Here is a 25,292-nt window from a genome sequence, read left to right on the forward strand (position 1 = left end):
GGGGCCCCGGCGGGGGGGGGTTCCCCGTTTGATGGCCCCCTTCCCCGCCGGTCTGGATCTGGCTACCAGGAGGAACCCCACCCCCAAGGTGCCGGGATCATGGTTGGGAGATACCAAAAGGTTGGGAGATACCAAGCATCTTCCTATGAGGGGAGTACTTATTTCTGAACAGACACTCTCTGCATACCAAAAAGTGATGCCTTTGGGGGCTTTCTGAAGCACTTGGAGGAAAGCTACGGCTGGTTCTTTGCCATCGGGAAAGCCAGTGGGCACCCGGAAACACATAGGTGGGCACTGGTACTTATGAATTAGATTGTACTTCAAGGACTTAGATTGTTTCATTGAAAGAACTTCATTGTCTCTGATATCTTCTGCCATTATGGCAGTTTTGGATCTTTTTATTTTTGCCACTTTTCCCATATTTTTCCTTGCTTTGTGATATATATTTTATTCCTTGGAAGTTTACCTTTTTCTGTAACTTGATTTTAAACTTTTTACAGCCACTTTCTTAATTCTTCCTGTCTTCTTCCCTCATTGGATTAGCAAAACACGAGTTGTACCTCCACCTCTGACTAATTTGTCTGAATCCCATTGTCTAAATTTTATTTATTTATTTATTATTTCGACTTACTATACCGCCCTAACCCCGAAGGGTCTCTGGGTGGTTTACATGGTATGTTCTAAGAACACTCAATTCCTGACTAAGGCCACATGATGTAGGGGTGGGACTGCCTACCTGCACCCTAGTGGTGGGCCTGTTGTAGCTTCTAGCTCGGCATTTCTTTCCGGCGGTCTCTGGCGTCCCCCTGGGAACGACTGCTTCGTTGGCGGGACCAATCCTGGCACACACCCATGCTTGCTCCAGCCTCGGCTCCGTCCTATTCGACTCCGCCACGCCCACAAAACACATCATCTTGCTCTTTTCTCTACTTCCTGGGAATTCCAATTTATTCACCTTTGTCTGATGTGTCCACAGTAAAGGACCTGGAAGCCCATTTGAAATTCTGGCCCCTTGATTGCTTCTGTTAATACTCTCACAAATGCTGTATGCAGACATCCAAACCCCAAAGGCAGTTGCAGGCATAAATGGGCCAAGAACATCTCATACAGCGAATATATTAACATTCATCATTATTTATTACAGATTGTTTGTAAAGAACTTGCTGTAAGAAGGAAAACAGCTTGCAGCACCATTCTGTAATCTCTTGTTCAAGAGTCTGTACAGATCTTAATGTCTGACTGTAAAAGTTAAGTTTGATTGCATTTTTTAATAAATGTAAAAGTTAAGTTTGATTGCATTTTTTTAATAAATGTACTGCTTATGCCATACTTTTGTGGATACCAGATTACCCATCAATGCAGTAAAATGGATCAAGCAGCTTAGAAAAGCACAAAACATTTAAAATGCGCACCAAATTACATATTAACATAATACTACATTACAGTAATAACATGGCTTTTTAAAAAGTAAGCAGTCTAACCATGCCATCCTAAGCAGAGTTGCACCCTTCTAAATACATTGAAATCAATGGGCTTCAAAGGATATAACTCTGCTTAGGGTCACACTGTATAAAACCAATAACAGTAGGCTTGCCAAGTCCCCCGGGGGGGCGGGGAAAACCCCGCCCCAGAGGCCCGTTCCCCGCCGCCGGCAGATCGGGCCCCGGGGGGAACTCCACCCGAACGTGCACGTCACCTGAAAGTGACGCGACCTTGCCGGGCATGCTGGGGGCAGGGCCATGGTCATCCGAGGGGAAACTCTATGGTTTTCCCTCGGATAGTCGTGGCCCCGCCCCCAGCATGTCCGGTGGCATCACGTCACTTCCAGGTGACGTGCGTGCGGCGCGCGCGTGCTTCGCACACACATTCCAGCCACCAGCCAGGAGTCCCCCGCTGCGGCTCAAAAAGCACTTGGCAACCCTAAATAACAGCACTGGCTTGAGAAAGTCACTTAAGAGGACAGTAGCTTGTCTTAGACCACGCAGCAGCACTTTGAGAGAGGCAAGTCTTACTGTTGTTCCCAGGTGGAAGTCCGAAACTGAAGCTGATTGACTTTAGTGTCTTGCCAAGGGTCAACTAGGCCTGCCTTTATAAGAATTTATTTATGAAACTTTGCATACTTATAGCATCTTGTTTAAACCTGGGCCACTATAATCTTGCTAGGTATGCAGCATTCGTGTGCTAGTGCGTCAGATGCTTGTCTTGTCCAGTATCTGTGATGTGCTAACATTATGCATATGGTTGTTGAGGATCTGATTTAAACAAGGTGGTGGGCGTGTGCAATGTCTCTCAGGTAAGTCCTTCTGTCACACTGGCCTCCTATTTAAATCAGGCCCAGCGATTTCCTGCTAGTGGTGAGATCTGAACTGGAGGCATTCAGCTCCAAAGCATTCAGAGCATCTCAGAATTCTCGTGTTCAGTGTCATGTTTGACTTTAATCAGAGCACTGCCAGTGAGGAATGAAACTATATGCAGCTCTTTCCACTGGCACTCTGCCTTCCCTCTGCGAAACGGCACTAAACTGTGGCAGGATCCTTGAACAATGAAAGCCAGTGTGACTCTCTTGCTAATAGTTATGAAGTGGCCGTTCTCCACTAGATGTATTTGTGTGTGTGTCCTATATAGTGTTTAAGGTACATTACCCCGAAATGACCATTGTCCTCCTAAATTAATACGTGGCTCTTAGCAGGACCAAAAAAGAAACCCAGTCGTTTGCTATATCTCTCGTGAGAAAATCAGAGCACTAACTCCACGCTCAGATCCTTCTGAATTACTTCCCTGCTGTGTAATTTCGCCCCTAGGTCTAAGAACACTGTCTTGTGTTTGCAGACTGTTGAATTGATACGACTTTCTGCTTCCAGTTGATAAGGGCATTGCCCGTTTGACCCACTGTGCTGGCCCTTTCCAGCTGAGCATTAAGTTCTAGGTTTAGAAGCAATTCCACCGACAGGCCTGCATAGCAAGCTGCAAGTAGCCTGTTTTGATTTAGAGGCTGGGGAAGGGAGCTGCAGAACGTGTGGCGGAAGGAACGTCTTGGTAGTGATACAGAAGGGAGGAGCTTGGTGCCTGAATTGCTTCCTCGTTCACTGATAACGAGAAGAGGCTGTCTCCAAGAGAAAATTCTATGCAATCCCAGTAGCACTACAATATTTACTGAGGTATTTACACATTTTATGTTATTTACAAATTTACACCCATTTGCCAGCTGGGTGACCTTGGGTCAGTCGCAGTTCTCTCAGAGCTGTTCTCTCAGGAGCAGTTCTCTCAGAGCTCTCTCAGCCCCACCTACCTCACAGGGTGTCTGTTGTGGGGAGAGGAAAGGAAGGCTATTGTAAGCCACTCTGAGGGAAGGGCAGGGTATAAATCCAACTTCTTCTCCTTAATGGTGGACCAAATCAGCTTGCAACGTTGTTCTCCATTTTATCCTCTCAACAACAATAATGTGAGGTGAGGTGGGCTGAGGACAAGGATACCAGCCTCCAGGTGGAGCTTGTAGTTCTCCCAGAATTACAACTGATTTTCAGGCTACTGAGATCAGTATCTCTTGAGAGCAGACTTGGTGGCATCCCCTCCCCTCCTCAGGCAGCACCCCAAATCTCCAGGAGTTTAGCAAGCTGGTGTTGGCAACCTTGGCTAAGAGAGAGTGGGATGAAGGAGCCTTCCTCCCCCTGAAGGAGAACATAAGAAAAGCCCTGCTGGGTCAGACCAGTGGTCCAGCTAATCCAGCACCCTGTCGCACACATTGGCCAATGAATTTCGCTGGAGGGCCAACAACAGGGCATAGGGGCCAAGGCTGTCTCTGATGTTGCCCCTTGGCACCCCTGTTCAGAGGGTTGCTGGGGGATTTAGGGGTTTGTTTGGGGGTATTGGTGATTTTTTTTTTGCCAAGTCATAGCTGTCTTACGGTGACCTTATAGGGTTTTCAAGGCAAGAGGCATTCTGAGGTGTTTGCCATTGCCTGCTTCTGTGTAATGACTCCAGTATTCCTTGGTGGTCTCCCATCTAAATACTGACCAGGGGCTGACCCTACTTGGCTTCCAAGATTTGACAAGATTGGGCTAGCCTGGGCATTCAGAGGTTTAGTGCTTCTGAATGTGGAGGCTCCCCTTTAGTCACCAAGGCTAGTCGCCACTGGTAGACCTGCCCTCCATGAAACTGTCAAATCCCCTTTTAAAGGTGTCTGTGTCTTTGGCCATCACTACATTCTCTTGCAGCAACTTCTGCGTTTATTTTAAAGGTGTCTGTGTCTTTGGCCATCTTGCAGCAACTTCTGCGTTCATCACTCATTATATAAAGGAGTATTCCCTTTTGCCCATCTTGAATCTACTGCCGATCAACTTCACTGGAACAGAAAAGCCACTTAAGTTGGAGGAAGGTGCCTCAGACTGGAAGAAGGCTTCAGACTTTGCCCGGTGAAAGGGGAGTATAGGGGTAGGATCCACCCAGATGACTGGCTCAAAGTTACCCAGAGAGCCTCCATAGCAGAGTGGGGGTTTGAACCGGGATCTCTGCGCTCCTGGCCTTACACTCTAACCACTACACCACATTAGCTCCCTGCAGATCCCTTTACAATGATAAATCCTCAATAATGCCTCTGTACGGGAAAGATTAGGGCTGCAACCATATGGTGTTGGATGTTGCATCATTGTGGTAAGTGCAACAGTTGTTAGCAACTGGATTGTCCGGTGTGGACAAGACAATCCAGTTGTGAATGACTGCTGTAGCATAACAGTAACGCAATATCTAACCGGGCATAAGATGGCACTGGCATGATTCCTGAAGATCATACCTGTGCTGTTGGAAGACAAGATGAGACCCCAGAAGTGGCCCCTCTGGCTGGGACAACAGTATCAGTGGTAGTTGGTATCTTTATGAACCAAGTGGGGAGAAGCAGGACAAGGAAATGACTGGGATTCCCTGTCGGAGGACAAGGAAATGACTGGGATTCCCTGTACCTTTGCCTTCCTGAAGAGGTGTTTAACTGGTATCCTTATATTGTCAGTGCAATAGATTATAATCAGTGTGAGCAATCTGACAAAGGTTTTTTGGGGACTGAATAAAGTTCAAATTAATAGGGCTTAGTTTTGGTTGCAATCAAACTTCATCTCATTGCTGTCATGAAGGTATGCCATGAAACTCTAAGGACATTACAGGTTTTACTGCACTCAGTAGACATGACTCTCTCGTTGTGTTGCTGTGGAAAGTACAAAGTTTTTCCTTTGATTGTCGTAGCAGCTGAAAGGAAACATGAGTGTCTATCATGAAGGCAGAACCGAGTAAAATCTTCTGACTGAGAGACAGATAAGCATGTGATCATGAATGTTATTTTTGAATCAGTAGGCGGTATAGTGGTTGTATTTTGAAAATGTTGCTTTTCTAAAGTATCGTTCCTTCTGAAATATCTGACAATTAAAGAACCAGAGCCAAGTTTCTAGGGCAAGATCACAACTCAGTGCTGGAGCAGATTTTAGTAAACAGAAGGTCCTAAGTTCGATCCCTGGCATCTCCAGCAAAAAAGATCTCAGTAACAGGTGTTGGGAAAGGCTGTTCTCCACTTAAACCTGGAGAGTTGCCGCCATTTAGCATTAACTGTATAGAGTTAGAAGGACCAATAATCTGACTCCGGAGTCCAGACAGTTTCATATGTTTATATGATCAAAAGGTCAGATGGCAGCATTGCTCCAGAATGGATGTCGACAGGGCTCTTTTTGTAGAAAAAGCCCAGCAGGAACTCATTAGCATAATAGGCCACACCCAACAGCAGGAACTCATTAGCATATTGGGCCACACCCATGACAGCACAGCGCATTAGGCCGCACCCCTATGTTACCAGAAGTGTGGTTATCCAGCCACACCCACCTTTTGCTTGTTATTCTGTTTACCTTGTTTGTTGTCAAAACCCAGGGCTTTTTTTGTAGCAGGAACTCCTTTGCATGTTAGGCCACACACCCCTAATGTAGCCAATCCTAATGAGTTTCTGCTGTTGGGTGTGGCCTATTATGCTAATGAGTTCCTGCTGGGCGTGGCCAACTTGGGCGCCAGCCAAAACTCCATTCCTGTGTGTTCCTGCCCAAAAATAGCCCTGGATGTCGACACACAGAAGTGTATTTGTACAAGTATTCCAACGTACAGAGGCCAGAGCAGACATTAATATTACTTGAAAACATTTGTATGCAGACTGTGACTTCAGCCAGGTAAAAAGTGGTCAGCGGAGCCCAACAATCTCGACCTAGTTCCTACCGAATAAATGCCCATTTCCGCACCAAAGAGTTTCTCAGCGTGAGAGGCTGTGTATCAATTTAAGTAAATGCTACTTTGCATTACGTGGGAATTGGATTCGCTAAATGCTACATTCTAGGATTCTGCTGGTAATCGCCATTCAGAATGTCTCGGGATTTGTATTGTGAAGTATCTGAATGCTAAGTCTTGCGATACATAGCAGACCAAGCTCAGAGGTCGCTTCTCCCCTGATGTCATGCAGAAGATCTTGCCAAGAGCAGTCGGCGTGAACAGAATCCTCTCCAGAAACAAAACAAGTTGTCACGCTTATTAATGAGTCATTTTGTTTGCAGTCACCTCTCAGCCAGTTTTAGGAACATCTCCAAATATGCAGCCTCCCTCCAGTTGGGTGTTTTTAAGCCACCTGTAAGTTTTCAGGCCCTACTTTATTGTCTCTTCCATTTGCACGGTAGATGCAAAAGCCCTCCCACTCATCCAGCTGGGGGCACTGGGTTGGATCCAGTTGGCTGCTTCGCTCACTCTTGCCCAACCCCCCGCTGCAGTACAACCCACCCTATTGCAAGCCATGTGGCTTTTCTATGTGCAACTCCCCTAATTCTCAGCATAGCCTTTTTGGGTGGTCAAAAGGTAATCCCTTTTTCACCAGCAGAAAACTTCTTGGATCCCACCCACTGCTGTCCTCTGTTGGATGGCCACATGTCAGTGCAGATGCATACAGCTCAAAGTATGTGTGTCACCCTTCGATCAAATGGGTGTGTGTGCGTGCATGGCCCGAATTTCTTTTGAATGTATTACAAATCTGCATGTAACCTGGGCATGGGAATTTAGGGCAAGTTCAAGGTTTAGGACCTCCTTTCTTAAAGTGCCATCATCACTACTACTCACATACCTGGGCTTAAGCAAAATAACTGTATTTATTACAACAGGGAAAATACAGTTTGCCCTACAGGGCATGGTACTCCTCACCCCCCAAATCCCTTTCCCTTCCCAAACCACTGGCGTCTGCAGGTGAGTGATGGCCTATTCAGACAGGGCCTTACTCTCTGCTCTTTGATAGTGCAGCTCTCTGCTAATGTCCTGGGTTTTTCAAAGTACCCTTGAGAAAACCTGGTTTAGCAGAATGTAGCTCCTGGAGTCAGTGTCCTTGAGAAAACCTGGTTTAGCAGAATGTAGTTCCTGGAGTCAGTGTCCTAGAGTGTTGGGGGTTTTTTTGGTGAATCTGCCCAGCTGCAGGGCCTCCCTCCTCAACATCCTAGAGAAGAAATCAGCTTGAGATCAAAGATCGATGATCTGGGGGCTAACCTCCTCCACAAGAAGTGATTTTTATTTATTTATTTATTTAAATGTATACCCCGCCCTCCCCGCGAATGGGCGAACGGCGGCGTACAGATGGGGGCCAATGCCCAATACATAAAACATTAAAACTGCATTTTAAAAACATTCAGTGCAACATAAGTGCTCTCCACAACAACTAACAAGGGAACAGATGACATCATCAGGATGGTATCCTTAGTGGCCACAGCTCCACGCAGTACCACCATTTTTGCGCTCACGGCGAGTTGGTAATAAGGGCTAAGACAGATAGTAATAGTCGTAGACAGATGGTAACAGTCGTGGCGGCTCCTACTCAAACGCCTGGCGGAAGAGCTCCGTCTTGCAGGCCCTGCGGAACTGTACAAGGTTCAATAAAGATTTCAATAAAGGAAGATTTCAATAAAGGAAGGGCCCACACCAGAGAAAAACTCCTTCAGCTGAAGTAGGGTCACCCTATTTTGAGAAGCAAAAAAGAGGACATATTTCCTGACTGACTACTTCCAACAAGTGATCACTATGACAAACCTCATTTTAAATACCCGTACTGTTAAAAGCTGTGGCAATTGCTACTAACTAGGAATGTTCCTGACCTTTCAATCCCAAGAGAGGACATTTCCTCTGCAGCGCTCCACAAACCACGGCTCCTGGGAGATAAGGAACCCTGATAAATGATATTTTTAAAACACAATATAAGGTTATGTTGTGTTTCAAAAATGAACAAAATGAGATGCCAGTGTGTGTAACAAGTAACTGTGTAACTATATGTGAACGTGGGCAGAGAAGAGAGGGCAGGAAGGGTTGCCTCGATGCTTAGTTCTTGTGGCGTTTCTTACATGCCCAGGGAAATGCTGATTGCCACTTTGGGGGTCAGGAAGCTATGGTCCTCCAGACCAGTTTGGCCGGGGCTCCTGGAGGGTTTTTTTGTCATATTCTGGGCATGGAACAGGGGTCACTGGGATGGGGGGGCGGAAGGTATTTGTGAATTTCCTGCATTGTGGAGGGGGTTGATGACCCTGGAGGTCCCTTCCAACTCTATGATTCTGTGTTCAAAAATAGCTGGATGATCTGGACCAAAACATAGGTGCATCCAGGGCTATTTTTCGGCAGGAACGCACAGGAACGGAGTTCCGGCTGGCTCCCAAGTTGGCCACGCCCAGCAGGAACTCATTAGCATAACAGGCCACACCCAACAGCAGAAACTCATCAGGATTGGCTGCATTAGGGGTGTGTGGCCTAACATGCAAAGGAGTTCCTGCTACAAAAAAGCCCTGGGTTTGGACAACGAACAAGGTAAACAGAATAACAAGCAAAAGGTGGGTGTGGCTGGATAATCACACTTCTGGTAACATGGGGGGGTGGCCTAATGTGCTAATGAGCTGTGCTGTCAGGGGTGTGGCCCCATATGCTAATGAGTTCCTGCTGTTGGGTGTGGCCTATTATGCTAATGAGTTCCTGCTGGGCTTTTTCTACAAAAAGAGCCCTGGGTGCATCCACAACAAGATGCTTGCCTCATTTGAGCTGAGAGGAAGTGCATGAGGAAAGCTGGGGCAGGGAGGGCAGCCATGAGGAAAATCCCCGTCTGCTTCCACTCCGTTGCTTGCTACTTCCACAGCAGGGAGTGCCTCTTCCACCCCTGTGTTAACTCAGCACAGCCTTCGTATGAGCCTGTGCCATATTTACTCCAAAGTATGTCCTGCTGTGTTCAATGCAGCTTACTCCCAAGCAAGTGATCGTAGTAAGCATTAGACTTGGATCATTTCCACTGGAGGTCCGACAGGCTAAAAGTCTGTACCACTTACATTCTCATAATTCTTCAGGGTGAATAAAAAGCATTCTGTCGATAATTCAGTTCTCATTTGCACTAATGTGAAAAACTAGAGTAGTCTTTAGCACCTAAATGAAACCTCTAATTCTTCAGCGCCTTACAAAATTAGGCTGTTTATCTGGGCTCTCCCATATGGTTAACTTCAGGCCTCCCTTTGCTGCTGTTTCTAGCATAAGCTCTGCTTGGAATACTAAAGAACAGAAAGTGGAACATAATCTTTCCTAAAATACGTGAGTGAGAAGTGCCTTTTTGTTGTTGTTGTTGTTGGGCAAGAAGAAATGACAGTGAAATGGAAATTGCTGCATTCATGAAAAAATAATTTGTCCTCCCTCTTGGGGGAAGTTAGACACACAGTAAAAACTGTTCCCAGGCTACGAGGTTTACACCTCAGGCTGCACAGTTAGGAAATATTTCAGCCGTTAAAGGAAATTCTATTTCAATTTACAAAGGTTCCCTTTAGACCTTGTTGTACATCTGCAATGACAGTCCTCTCTCTGAAAATGTTGCTTTTGTACCCCTGGGTCGCAAATGGCATTCACCAACAGCGTTAAGGAATCTGCACATTTTGTATTTCATTCTGCCGAGGAGGTTGTGACTTACAGCTTCTGCGTCTGCAAACGAGTTGTCCCAAAAGGAAAATGATAATTCCGACTTTGAGACAGAAATCATATGCATGAGCTTGTGTATAGGTATAGATACGTGATTGTTGGTACGGCAGATGCAGGAAATGCCTATACAAGAGCCATTCTTAAAATGGCAGAGGTAGTTTGAATCATCTGGAAATATACATATCTTTGTGTTCAAGATGAGGGTTTAAAAAGAACTCAGATTTTCAGCTCTGAGTTGGCTTAGGAAAGGTCTGCTGGTGGACAGCTCCAGTTTTGGGTGTTTAATCAATTTCACTAGATTTATCAGCTACAGCTATTCTTTGAGACAATTACTTCCAGTTTAAATCAGTGTAATGTGCTCTATGTGGGGCTGTCCTTGAAGACTGTTCGGAAGCTTCAGCTGGTTCAGAATATGGCATCAAGACATGGTGTAGGATATAGAGAATGTATCCTGCCAATCTTAGAATAACACCACTCACTGACATTTCTAGGCACAGTTTGAAGTGTTGGTCCTTACCTTGAAAAACTTTGATAGGCTGGAAGGTCCTTGAAGGTCTATCTAGACTCCTAAGAATGAGATGCACACATACCCAGTTAAGCTCAGTATGAAAGGCTTTGTTCTGTGTCTCCCCAACTTTGGAGGTATGTTAAGAACATAAGAGAAGCCAATGTTGGATCAGGCCAGTGGCCCATCTAGTCCAACACTCTGTCACACAGTGGCCAAAAATACAAGGTGCCATCAGGAGGTCCAGCAGTGGGGCCAGGACACTGGAAACCCTCCCACTGTTGCCCCCCCAAGCACCAAGAATACAGTGCATCACTTGTCCCAGACTAAGAGTTCCTATCTATACCTTGTGGTTAATAGTCACTGATGGGCCTCTACTCTACATGTTTATCTAATTCCCTCCTGAAGCTGTCCATGCAACCACATATTAGGATCTTTCTGTGGTGGCTTTTCAACTGCGGAGTGCCTTCCCCCAGAATATTTACCTGGTGCCAGCTTGTTGAGCTTATACACCAGATGAAAACCTTCATTGCTTGCCCAGGCATTTTTTAATTTCCATTTGTGGTCTGGCTTGTTACAAGGCCTTATCCAGCAGACAGTCCTACTGTGTTCAGTGGGACTTACTGCCACATATACGTGCACTGGATAAGGTTAAAGATATGGAAAGAGGGCAGCAAGCGGATCTTAATTAGCCACATGAAGCCACATGCAGTCCCCAAGTCGTTTGCAACTTTTTTCCCAGGCAGGGGTAAGTGCACATAAATATGTATATGTCATTTAAAATTAAATTGAAAAAGGCAAATTGCCTGACTCAGAATGGAAGGGACAAGACTGGGTGGAGATCCAGGGCTCAGTCTCCTCTATGTCTGTCTATCACATAAGTGGTGATAGGAGGGATGACTTCATTCTGTAGGAGAAGAATCTTTGGAGAATGCCCTTTAAATGGCACATCTCTCTTTACCCAAGTATCTTTCTTATCTCTTCTTTATACATTTCTCCACACAAGCAAACAATTCTAACAGTGGCCTACTCATACTTCATGGCATAAGTGTACCTATTCAGCACGCATTGTTAAGCACCATCCAATTTGACCAAGGTGGGATGGGCCATGTGGAGGGTTGCCACTTATCTGGAATAACAGAAGGTCTCCTGGGCCCCACCACCATGGCTTGAATGATCGACAGGAGGAGAGTGGCAGGGGAAGAGGGCCTGCAAGACAAAGCTCTTCCACCAGGCCAACTAAGAGCCGCCCCCACTGTTACCATCAACGAGCCCAGCCCTTAGCTTTAACATCTGGCTCATTCCATCGAGTGATCAGGAAGACCACTGAACTGGAATTTATCAGCTGTAAACATCCTCAGTATGCCACTGCAAGCAATGGAATGTGTGATCACTAGCACCTTATTATTCTATGATTTTATCTGTGTTGTATTGTTTTAAAATGATTCATATGTTTTTATCGACAACTGGTGCCAAGTTGTAAGCCGCTCTGAGCCTGTTCGTGGGGAGGGCAGGGTATAAATTGAATAAATAAATAAATAAATAAGAGAGACAATCAGTCTCCCTATGTCACTTCCAGGTTTCACCTAGAAATGACATCATGATGCTCTAGGAAGTCCTTACAACTCTGTTGTTTTAACATAGAGTTTTGAGGAATTCCTAGAGTGTCATAATCTCACTTCTGGGTGAAATCTTGATAGTGATGTTGCAATGCTGATCTGTGCTTTTCCTCCTTGTGCCCTCCTCCCAAAATCTCCCACGCATTGAGGACAGAGGCCTGGCAACTCCAGTAGTGTGTGGCAAGTGCCTTGAACTACTTGGGTTTCCAAATTGTTTGAGTGTGGCAGTGAATGCAGTCTGGGGAACCCTGATTGGTCCCCTGCTCCTTAGTGCCTCTCTGTCAAGTTTCATGACTGTTTGGCTTTTCCTGTTCCACCTTTAAGCAGGCCAGCATACCTCAAGAACTACTAACCTTCAAGTAAGCCTACCTCATGAAGTGTAAGTTGGTCTAGATACACACTTTTAAGTTAAAAATGTTGTTATTAACATGGAAAAAACCAATTTAACATACTTCTCTAACTGAGCGCTACACAATACCATTTTCAGGTCTTGGTCTTTCAGAAGAAACAGTACCTCTGTTCCTGAGTAATCATTTTAATGAGGCTAAATTGACTGCCCTGTCCAAAATACTTCATTGGATAGATCAGGCCCAGTATGATCAATAGAGATCAGAGTGGAGAGGAGCTGGTGTTTAGACCTTGACAGCCTGCCATGGTCTGAGAAATGCTTGTGGGACTGTGTCTCAAAGAGAGAATTTTCCTGATCTCTTGAATAATGAGCTTCGCCTCCCTGTAAGCTGGTTTAGATAATTTATCACTCGTGTAACTAACAGGTCATGTAAGTGGTTTTCATTTCATGAGCTGCTTTCTCACTGGGAAGCTGCTCCACCACCACCCGGCTCTCTACCTGCCGTGAGGTTTTTCAGAGCGCCCACACAATGTCGGTCTCCTTCTGGCACCTCCTGCAGTTTCCCCTACTTCGCTCCACTGTTTTCGTGACCTGCTTTGAGTCCTACCTTACAGAAATATTGGTATCAAAACAGGTCACCTTAAAAAGTGGATTAGAAGGTGTCGATTTCAGCACCTACCCACATGCCCTTGGCCTGCCATTCCCTCCCCCACAACTCTGGAGGGCTTTTGCCTCTAAGGTATATCACTATAGTGTCATGCTACCTATTTAAAAAAAAATGGCAAAAAGCCCTCTGGTGAAAGAATTGGAAGGGTGAATCTCACCATGGGGGTGCTCAGTGAGTTAACAACAAGCAAGGCTCTTTTTGTAGCAGGAACTCCTTTGCATATTAGGCCACACACCCCTAATGTAGCCAATCCTCCAAGAGCTTACAGAGCTCTTCTAACAGGAGCTACTGTAAACTCTTGGAGAATTGGCTACATTAGGGGTGTGTCGCTTAATATGCACATGAGTACCTGTAACAAAAAGAGCCCTGAAGGAATTGCTGTCAGGTGGAAACAGCCATAGTGTCATACTTGTGCAGGACCACAGCTCCTTCTTTGGCAAAAAGAAAATGACAAGGCGTGACTTTTTTCCTAGTGGCCAAACAGGTTGCAGTCCCTTTGAGGCCCTTTCTCCTATGTTACACTGCTCACGTATTTGGCGCCTGCACGATCGGCCAATCTTGAAAGTAAGCAAGCTAACATAATGTGGAATGGCTCCGAGTAAAACAGCATCGAAAGGAATCCTTCTAGGAAGGATTTTCACGTCTGTCGTATTGTAATGCCTTGGCCTGGATGGCCTGGGCTGGCCCAATCTTGTCAGATCTCAGAAGCTAGGCAGGGTCAGCTCTGGTTAGGACATGGATGGGAGACCAGCCAAAGAAGTCCAGGACTGCTGTGCAGAGCCAGGCAATGGCAAACCACTTTTGCTCTTCTCTTGCCTTTAAAACCCCATGAGGTCACCATAAGTCAAGTCAGCTGCAACTTGATGTCAATTGCCAGTACCTGGTGGTATTACCAGGGCTGTAAGACCATTGCAGGAAAAACATCAAAGAAGTGTAAATTGTTGACAGGATGTAATGCCACACACACACACAAAAGATTGATTGGTATGATACACGCCAATTCCCTTCTGACTTTAGAGAAGAAAGTAGTTTATGAAGAAAACACAATGGAGCTTTAAGAATAGATATATTAACAGAAGCTGGAGATGGATTTGGTCAAGAACCAAACAGATTAACATATGGAGCAGAGGGATAGATGGAACACTATGTCTGGGGCAGAGATGCTCTGTATTCTTGGTGCTTGGGGGGCAACAAGGAGGCTTCTGGAGTTCTAGCCCCACTGGTGGACTTCTGGTGGCACCTGGGTTTTGGCCACTGTGTGACACAGAGTGTTGGACTGTATGGGCCATTAGCCTGAACCAACATGGCTTCTCTTCAGTTCCTATGTTCTTAACCTTCTCTAGCCTAATATCATTGGACTTAAGGGAATTTTTTCAGAAATCCCAGTGATGTTTGACTCCATATCAATTAAGCTGTATGTATATCCAATGATTTAATATATCTTGCTGTGAGGGGTTGGAGCAGCTTTTCCACATATATTCTGGCAAGTTGCAATAACAGAAAATGTTTGGAAGGAGGTTTTGGAATTAGTTACAAACGTTACGGGACATAATCTTCCACAAGACCCTAGGGTCCTTTTATTGGGTCTTCTCAAAAGTCTAATTCATGAGGAGGATTTAGAAGTTATGTTGGATTTAATTACCTCAATTCATTATGCATACAGTCTCCTGTTGGAAGAAAATGTATCCCCTTCCTTTAGCAGACTGGTATAAAAGGATTTAGGATATCACATTGGTGTCAAAATTAACTCACTATAGATGAGTACCTACTAATTTGCAAGGAGATTTATTGAGATGTGGACAATGTTTGTAATGTGTTGTGATGTTACGAAATTGTACAGCCACTGCAGTGTCTTAAGATCATATTTTCATTGAATTTTTAGGACACGATTGTTATGGTACCGCTACATTAAAATGCATGTTCAAAATCATGTTATCTTTTATGTGGAGCTAAGCATTAGGAAAACACATATTGGAAAGCAAGGTTTTATGTTCTTACGTGCAAACTTAGCAGTTCTGTGGCCTTGTTCGTATGAACATAGCAGATGAGGTAGAGTTCATGCACACAATACAAAAGTCTTGTTGTGGCCACCACAAGGACTTTGGATTACACATTTGCTGGGTGTTCCATGTTTCCCTGAAGCTGTTTCAAGGCTTGATAATGGCACAAGTGGAAAAGCTGAAGCTGCTTCTGTGTGCTTGCTATGGTCCCAATCCAAGCCTGGCCCATGTACACCAGGGAAGTGCAGAACTCTCAGTGCACATGTGGTTCATAGCCCCATGTGGTAGCCACGAGGACTTTGCAATGTGTGATTCAGCCCACAGACTACAAGTAAGGTTATTAGTTGGATGAGTGTTTGTACTCCCACTGTGTTCAATGGAGAACACATCTTTTTATTTGTATGAAGAAACCGTCAATCCTGTGATTCACCTACAAATAGTCTGAAGTGGGATAGTCCACTTTACCGCCACCTCTGCGCCTGATAGCAAGCAGGCCTGGTGGATAGAGGTGAATGTCATCTAAATCTCACAATGGTTAAGAATGTCTTTTTAAGTTAATAATTAGCCATTATTCTCTAAGTGATCACTCCATGTGTTGTGTAACATTACTATATCACTTGATAAAATAAACAGCTGGCTACTCTGAGCTATAACGAACTCTCAAAATGCCCGGACATTTGGAGTGTGGGAGGGTGAAGGGTGTTTTAAAATGAGTTTCTTGTATAATGTCAACAGCGCAACACAGATTTAGGAACAGGTGCTAGAAGAGTCAAAATAGTGTTTTCTTAAGATGAGATATTTCAGTTGCAGAATTCTGTTTTAGTACTGAAAGGTGTTTTTTTTTTAAAATATCTATGGTCGTTGCCACATACTCCAAGGGCACCTGCGCCTAACAGGCAGGAATTAAACAGGTGAAGATTTTTCCAGTGCACTAATGCAGTTGGGTGGGGTAACATCTGGTGGATTTCTGCTTGGCCATACAGCTGTTAAAGGCATAGGAGCTTAACACACAAAATAGCAAGGTATTCCATATTGCACGTTAGTCTCTAATGTAGACTTTTCATTCACTTCTGTGGGAACTCTCGAACTCCAATCCTATGTTCATTTACCAAAATTTATTTCAAATAAACATGCACTGGATTTGACTATTATTATTTTTTTCTGTTCTGTGAATTTTATGTATTGTCATTTTATATGTTGTTATTCATACAGAATCTGGGGAAAGGGACTGGCTAAAAAAGTAAATAGAAAAATTAAACAACATGGAAAGGAGGACTATCTAGACTGAGACAATGTTCACATGTCTTAGATTTGGCTTATCTTAATTATACCAATCCAAAAATCCCCTTGAAAGCTTAAAACCTCGTATGTTTGCATGAAACATGACATTCTAATTGCGAAGTCATTGGATTGGCTGGTACTGCTGTGTGATCAAGAAACAACCAGCCTCCATCCAGCAAGATGTAGGTGCCTTATTGTGTACTGTTAAAAAGATTCAAAAATCCACTTGCATAAATTAGCGCTGGATTCTGCTGCGTGTAGGTAATGCAGCCTACCCATGAAAATGTAGGTGCAGATCAATGGGAACAGGATCCAGCTTTGGGATGGGGATAATTTAATACATCAGCCTACATGGCACAGTTGAATGTGACCCTTCCCATCCATCCCATGATGCTGATGGAAATGTGTATACTTGAATGCTGCCCAAGAGTCCAGCACATAATTGTTCTCTGCACATTCCTAGTCATGCCACAATACCTTGATGCCTGGTGCTACCACATGTCGAGGCCAAGACAGTCACATTTTCGAACTTACTTTTTTTTTAAGTAGCTATCCATCCCCATCCTTTGAGATCAGATGAATTAGAGGTGATCTCCCACAATGTGTTTTCTTCTGCTGCCTCAAATAGTAAAAAGTTTCAGAAGCACCAATACCCACATTGCAACTATTCACAGTTTTTAGCCTGACAAAAGCATGGTCAGCCTGTGGCCCATAATAATATTCTAGGTATTTGAAATGCAATAATTTTTTATTTATATATCTAATACATGCTGCTGTTCTGAAGCAAGGCATATTTCAATTTACAACACTTTCAAAAAGGTGTAGGACTCTCCATCGTCTTGTACGATGGAATAAAATAATTGTTTGTATACGAACAGGCATTTCCCTCCATTGAATTGCTTTGTTTTCTTCAAAAACAAAAAGTGGCTCAAAAGAAAATCTTATTAAAAGAAACATGGAAAAGTTAAGAGGACTCTGCAAAGACGTGAGAGGGTTAGCAAGTGTGTACAGCATGGGCAATCGGAAATCCACTTGAGCTGTTCAGCCAGGTCACTTGGTGAACGCATGGAAACTATTGATGTTCTGTTATTAAATTGTTCCTCAAATAGGGACGAATGCCAAGCATGGACTGCGCTGCAAGGCCTGTAAGCTGAGCATTCACCACAAATGCGCAGAGAGCACTGGACAGCAACGCTGTATGGGCAAACTGGTAAGCCGGCCACGTGTCACAAACTGAGCCAAATGCAGCCACAAACCAGGCCGAGCGAGGGATGACCCAGTAGGTCCCTTCCTAAGAGCCGTCTTTGTTTTGACTGATGGCATTCACAAACAAATCATGAGTTCTTTGTGAGGTAAATGTCTGAAATCCCTTCCTTTTTTTTGCCACGGGGATCCATAATTGAAGACTTCCTGCTTTAGGATACAGGGTTGCCAATTCTGGCTTGAGAAATTCCTGAAGATTTGTGGGAAGTTCCTGAGGAGGGCAGAGTTTGAGGACTGGATGGAGCTCAGTGAGGATGTGATGTCATACAGCCCACCCTCCGATGCTGCCATTTCCTCAAACAGGACTGGAGGTCTGGTGTAATTCTGGGAGAACTCCAGGCCCCACCTTGAAGTTGGTAGCCTACTTAGAAAGTGTTCAGTCTCCCACGATTTTAAAATGTGGTTGCTTTAACAAATTGGTGGTTGTTTTGGGGTTCACAAACTGAAATTATTTTTATTTTTTTTAAAAATTGTCTGCTTCATTCCATTAAAAGGTAGGCCCAGATTCCAACTAAGAGGCAAGAAGCAAACCCTAAGGATCAGTACCAGGAATCTTTTTCTGCGTTGCACAGGGCTTTTTTTGTAGAAAAGGTCCAGCAGGAACTCATTAGCATAATAGACCACACCCAGAAGCAGAAACTCATTAGCATATTAGGCCACACCCCTGACAGCACAGCTCATTAGCCCATTAGGCTGCACCCACATGTTACCAGAAGTGTGGTTATCCAGCCACACCCACCTTTTCCTTCTTATTCCGTTTACCTTGTTTGTTGTCAAAACCCAGGGCCTTTTTTTGTAGCAGGAACTCCTTTGCATGTTAGGCCACACACCCCTAATGTAGCCAATCCTAATGAGTTTCTGCTGTTGGGTGTGGCCTATTATGCTAATGAGTTCCTGCTGGGTGTGGCCAACTCGGGAGCCAGCCGGAACTCCGTTCCTGTGCATTCCTGCCCAAAAATAGCCCTGAGTCATTTCATAATTGCATTTGGGAAATAGAGACCACTGGGATTTTTTTAGTGGGCTGGTTAACAGGTTCCTCTCTCCAGGCATGTTTTGTAATAGCCATTGTGTGTACAGTTATTGTCTTAAAGTGCTTGAAATTCTGGTTGTTGTCTTTTGATGAATAATAGGAGTGGGTGTTGGGAGAGGATCCATTTCATCATCAATTTCTTATGAATTGAGAGGAGGGGATAGGAGGTCTTGTGCTATGGGGTCCTGTAGGGCAGGAAAGCTGCATAGAGCAGCCAGCCCAATTTCCAGAGTTGCTTACTATGTTCTGACCTGGTAAGAAGACTGGCAAATCCCTGGCCTGTTTCTTGGGGACCAAGAGCAGAGATGAAGCACCTGGTGTTAATCCAAGCAATCAGCTTTGCATAATTACAGCCTAATTGGCCAGGTCTTGTTTTCATTTCCTGTAGATTTTTAGACACCCTGGGATAAGATTTTTATTCTGTGAAGTTTTTAAAAATCATTTTGACATTCATTGTTGCTTGTTGCGTGAGGATTATTTTTAAAAACATCAAGGACAAAAAAACAATACAGTAACAAAGAACAGTGGTGGTTTAGTGTGGAGGAATGCTTTTTGCAAGCCCACTTTTGACACTTCTGCCCCCATTTCCACAAGCAGGATACGAATTATGCGAACACAAACAAGTGAGGCTAATGCAGGTACATGCCATGTGCAAACGGAACTACACCTTAGGACCTGAGCTAGAGAACCAAGAAGAAAGTATCACTGGAGTGGATCCTACCCCATCCCACCCTCCAGCGAGCAACATTTATGTATTTATTTATTTAAACGTTTATATGCCATCTTTCCTTTTGGCTCGCTTTGACGCCTTCCTGCAGTCTAAAGAGACTGTCTCCCAATTATGTGGCTCCTCCATCAGAGCAAGAGCCCCTGAAGGAAGCCTCCTTAGGCCAGAGGAAGGCTCCTCGGAGGAGGGTAAAAGCCACCCCATTGCATCCATTTTTTAATTTATTCAGCCCTGTTGGATGACATGCATGTCACATGTTCATGTTCTCCCCCTCCCCGTCTAGCCGAAGGGTTTTCGGCGTTACTACAGCTCTCCACTACTCATCCACGAGCAGTTTGGCTGCATCAAGGAAGTCATGCCTATTGGTAAGTGTAGATGGATTTTGTGTGTGTCCATGCATGTGTGTATGTGTTCCCCACATTGTGGCATCAAACAGTTCCACTTGGTAGCGATGCTTGCTTTCGGCAGAATTTGGACTGATTTCTGTAAAGAAGTAGCACTAAGGAAAGGAAGGCGAAGCTGTGAACTCCGCTGTGGGAGAGGACAGGCAGCTCAAGTTTAATCACGATCTGAAGAAAGAAGAATTTCAGCTTAATGCAGAAATGGTGAAGTGAGATTATGGGGCTGCTTCAGATGAAAAACTCGGGGCCCCATTGCAAGTGGTAGCAGGAGGACAGATAGAAGAGACCCATGGAGAAGCTTCCTGCTATCTCAGCAACAGCAGTTGTTGCCCCCACCCCCCGTGAATACACATCTAGAACTCCCAGCTAGAGAAAAGCTAGGGGGGGAGTGCGAAGGAAAAGTGGTGGCAGGGGAAGAGTTAAGCAACCCACCAGTTTTGCCCTCTCAAAATCATGCCTTTACCCAGAGGTCATTTCAGGGGGGAACGCGGGGGATCGCAGTTCTCCCTGGTGAGGCACGGGGGGCGGGGCACATGACGAAGCCCCGCCCCCCGCTTCCAGTTGCCCCGCTTCCGGCCCTCATTCAGCCAGGAGGAGGCAGGAGAAGAGGGAGGGTAAGTTGCTTCCTCCCTGCCTCTCCCCACCCCTGCCTGCCTGGGGCCAGGGAGGGCCTTCGCAGGGCTTCCTTGCACTCCCGCTGGCCTTGCAGGTCCACCGCCGGGCCCCTCATGGGACCCGGCAGTGGAGCTGCAAGGCCGACGGCAGCGGCCGGGACCGTTGGGGGCGGGGTGTGTGGCCTTATGACACACTTCCGGTGATGTCAGGGGGTGTGGCATATGCTAATGAATTATGCTAATGAGTTCCCCTAGCTCTTTTTCTACGAAACGACCCCTGCCTTTACCCAGTGCTTTTTCAGATGTCCATTATATAGACCAAGGCTCTCAGACCAGGCCCTCTGCTGAACATCTGTTTTGGTCCTCAGCTAAGGAAATAGAGCTGGTTTGAATCATGAAAAGTTGTTATGTTGTTTATTAGAGCAGAAGAGCACCTGCTGAGTATTCACCTTGATGTTTACTTGTGTTTCTGTCCTTTTTTTCTAGCTTGTGGCAATAAGGTTGACCCTGTCTATGAAACACTTCGCTTTGGAACTTCCTTGGCCCAGAAAACCAAGAAAGGCAGTTCTGGGAGTAGCTCTGATTCACCAAAGAGGAATTCTGTAACTATATTTTGTCTCTTCTCGTGATTTAAGCACTACTGCCTGATGTGGGTAGTGGTGGTGGTTGTCTTGCATACAATAATTTCTCTCTTCCCCTGCCAAATATATTAGACACACTTTTGAAATACAGATGGTGAGAGTATCAGACAAGGACTGATGAGACCAAAGTTCAAATCCTTACTTAACTATGAAGTTTACTGGTTTATTTATTGTTGATTATTTAGTATATTCAATTTATTATGGGTCTATATGACTGAAGTCTTGACCAAAAGAGAATGCAAAAGGGGTAAAATAGGTACATAAAATTGACATAAAATATGACAAGTACATAGTCATAATCAGTAAACATATAAAACCCAGGCATAGCCCAGAGAATAAAAAAGACCTAACTACACTTGGGGCTATTTAGCATATATTATTGATTAGTTAGAATATTTAGACTATTGCCGTGGTTGGCCTTGGACCAGCCATTCTCTTTCTCCCATCCAAACTTGCCTTCCTATCTATCTATCTATCTATCTATCTATCTATCTATCTATCTATCTATTTATTGGGTTTCTATCCCGCCCTCCCCACGAACGGGCTCAGGGCGGCTTACATTTAAAGGCACTATGTGCCTAGATTATTGTGAGGGTGAAATGATGCACAGGAGCTCCCTGTACACCTCCCTTGGGTTCCTTGAGTGAAGGGTGGAGAAGAATATAGCAGTTATAATGTAATATAGCTTACTATTCAAATCTCTGCACCGAAATTTAGGCTTTGTTTCGTTTGGGCTAAGGACCAAAATATTAAGCAAAAGCTATGTGAAAAAGGTGGGATTTGAGGAGCAAGCCAAAGAAGAATGCCACCCTATTGTTTTTTTCTGGGAGGGCATTCCAGATATAAGAGTAGACAAAATCGCTTAAGAGAGTAGGAGGCCTTCAAGCCGCTGAAAGAACTTGAGTCAGAGAAATACAAAATTCATATTATAAGGCTATGAAGTGAACTCCGTTCTGTGATAGAATCTGGCTGGTACGTGAAACAAAACAAAAAAGGCAGTCTTTTATATGACTGCGTGAGAGAGAAACAGAAATGGAGCAGATGGGGAATCCTATTTTATAGGTTTGATTTTAGAATATTGAAACTCCACAAGGCAAAACAGGGCCAGAACTATTTTCAATAATTATGGAGAAACCAGCCATTTCAAAACAGCTGAAATGCTTGCTTCTGCAAAATGGATTCCCTAGATGCAATACAGGTGGGGTTCTGCACTGTAACCAACACACCATCATGCTGTTACTTTCTGAGTCTGATATTATCCTTTCTTTCCCCTCAGTCTGTCTGCACCCTTAGTTCTTGACACTTTGGTATATCACACAGTTTCATGCAGATGCACACACATATACACACACATGCCTGCAGTTCTGAGGTGAGGACATAGCAGTGGTGGAGACCTGGCCTAGGGATGCCAGCCTCCAGGTGGGAGCTGGGGACCTCCCAGATTTACAGCTCATCTCCAGACTACAGCGATAAATTCCCCTGGAGAAAATGGATGCTTTGGAGGATGGACTCTATGGCATTGTACCCCACTGAGATCCCTGACCTCCCCAGGTTCCACCCACAAATCTCCAGGAGTTTCCCAACCTAAAGTGGCAAGCCTACCCCTCCCCCATCCCATGCCAGTGGCCAGGGAGGACCTTGCAATCCTCATTCCTGGCCTGTAGATTTCAAGTCCTTGCAGGACAAAGGCAAGATGTCCTTTTTGGGCCCCGTGTGCCACAGAATTCCTCCCTATGGAACAGACTTCTGTGGAAGCCTGCATACCCCTCCAGAAAAGGCCTGTTGTAGACTACTTCACTTATCTGATCAGTTTTGTATTTCCTGCATGGGGCATTAGCTCAGCGCAGGTTGCGGCTGATCCTTCCTTTTTTGGTTTGTTTCATTCTCCCAAAATCTCCACAAATGCAATTATCACTTGCCAAATCAGTAACATATTACGTTAAATAATGAACGATTACTCAAGCATACAAAACATGAACATATTGTCAGCTTGCCTTGAAATTCTGGTCAGATGGGTGGTGGGTGTAGGCACAGAATGCCAGTATGCCGTGGGATTTACTCCTTGGCGAGTCAGGCTGTCGTGTAACGGATTGCGCATAAAAGTTTATCGCTTAAGACCACAGTCTGTTTCGAAAAATATGCATGAATTTAAGATGACAGAGGATATAAGGTTGCAGGACTCGTGAGAGTTCAGGAAAACATCCCAAACCAGTGCTTTGTTATTTTGAAACATTACAATAATGCACACAATGGTATATTAAACTTTCCGCCAAACACCAGCTTATTCATTCCTGTATCTGCAGTTGTCCCAGATTAGTTCTAAGATTGTCTGGTCCAGGCTGCCACAAATGGGGCTTTCTTCCAGGTAAACAAGCATTGGATTGAGCCTTTCAACAGATTCAATATATCTTTCTTTCTGTAGGTCCATATCAGTATTCCCTCTAAGCTGAGTTAGTGTGAGCTACCTCACAGTTTTTTAGTCTCCAGCTGACACATTTTTGTCTTAGCTCAGGAAGGAGGGCTCCAGAGCAAAACTAACGTATGCAGTAGCCAAATCGCTCACTCACAACTTTAATGCCAGTAGTTCACAAAGTAGAATTTTTGTTCACAAGACTCTACAGCTTAGAGGGAGCATTGGTCCATATATAACATTTTCACCAGCCAGTAGCTAAGATTCCATCGCATCCTAGTGCAGGGGTCCTTGACCTTCTCAATCCTGCAGCCACAGGCTTGTTGGCACAAGCACAATATGGCTGCCACAGGAGGCGGAGCCAGAAACAAAACATCAGGGTGTGAGGTCATGCATGACTTTAATAGTAACTCTTTAACACTTCAGGCTGAAATGTTGCCTAAATGAACATATTGTTTAAAAATATTTTCTCACATGCACACAGCTTATATTAAGTCGTGTGGTGAAGATCCTTGTGCTGTGGAAGTAGTTGCTGCCCAAGCAATGTGTTTTTGAATCTGCACAGCTAATCAGATCTCCATTGGCCAGTTAGAAACCCTGTGGGTGAAAGCCCCACCTGACCCCTCCCACTTTCTAAAAACCCCTGGCGGACACCAGGAAAATTGTTGGTGGGTTCCATAGCTCCCACGGGCACCCCATTGGGGACCCCTGTCCTAGTGTGACCAGAAAACCAACTTGGATTGAGCTATGGAGATGAAGAGGTGGAGCTACCAGATAGGAACAGCCTTGATTCTCAAGGGATACGGTCATTGGGATCACAGACAGCATGTTCAGGCCACACACCGACATGCCTTTACTCTATCATATTTAAGTGAATGGAGGAAAATAAAGACCAGCCCGTCAATGGCAGTCGTGAAGTGAGAATGATATAATGCACTCCTCAATAGTGAGGGACCTGACCAGGGCTTTTTTTTAGTAAAAGCCCAGCAGGAACTCATTAGCATATTAGGCCACACCCCTGACAGTACAGCTCATTGGCCTATTAGGTCATACTCCCATGAGTTTCCTTGGCTTGCTTGGGCACCCCGTGGCTACGCGGAGCCTGGGCAAGCCCCCCCTTGAAGGGAAGGGAAGGGAAGGCAGTTTAAACAGGGAAACAGGGAAGTTGAAACTGCCTTCCCTTGGATTGCCCGGGTGCCCCGTGGCTGCGGAGAGCCTGGGCAAGCCGGCCCTTGGACAGGCCAGGGAAGGCACAGGGAGGCATTTAAATTTTGGCTGTAGTGGGCGTGGCCAACTCTAAAGCCAGCCGGAACTTCGTTCCTGTGCGTTCCTGCCCAAAAATAGCCCTGGACCTGACCCACGGTGCTGGAGGATACAATATGTGTCTGCACAGTGACTCAGAGAGCCTTCCAGGGGGCTTTGGAGTATACAGTCTTCCCTCCATGCATTCCCTCCCCCATCATGATGACAGTCATTGTATTCGTAGCTAAAGAATTCGTGTTCCGCTTGTTACTACCAGTTGCTGGGATTACGAACTGTAGCCTACCCTAATCAGATTCTAGAAATCAGCTGGAACACTAGCCCTTTCCTCTTTGTGTGCCCTAGCTTAAGCATCTCAGTTTCCAAATTCCATCGAGTGCTGTCTCATTGAGTTGTTTGAATAATTCCGCCTCTGGTTAGCACCTGATCATCAATGCTGGCACTTCAACCTGGTTCCCTCAGCACCGCCACCACACCAAGCTGCTGTCATGTGCATAAATCTCTGATACGTTTATTTCACCACCTTTCTCCCTTTCAC

General features: G+C 45.0%; 1 protein-coding gene across 1 annotated transcript in view; it reads left to right on the forward strand.

Annotated features, from left to right (window-relative positions):
• STAC (SH3 and cysteine rich domain) overlaps positions 1 to 25,292 on the forward strand; it is a 97,787-nt gene that overhangs the window by 50,931 nt on the left and 21,564 nt on the right. The window contains exons 3-5 of the mRNA XM_015429787.1: positions 17,518 to 17,618; positions 19,712 to 19,793; positions 20,930 to 21,045. Coding sequence (XP_015285273.1) covers positions 17,518 to 17,618; positions 19,712 to 19,793; positions 20,930 to 21,045 — 299 coding nt within the window. The remainder of the gene's footprint in view (positions 1 to 17,517; positions 17,619 to 19,711; positions 19,794 to 20,929; positions 21,046 to 25,292) is intronic.

The sequence above is a fragment of the Gekko japonicus genome, unplaced genomic scaffold (assembly GCF_001447785.1).
Source record: "Gekko japonicus isolate JY-2015 unplaced genomic scaffold, Gekko_japonicus_V1.1 scaffold1034, whole genome shotgun sequence".
NCBI classification, from domain to species: Eukaryota; Metazoa; Chordata; class Lepidosauria; order Squamata; family Gekkonidae; genus Gekko; species Gekko japonicus.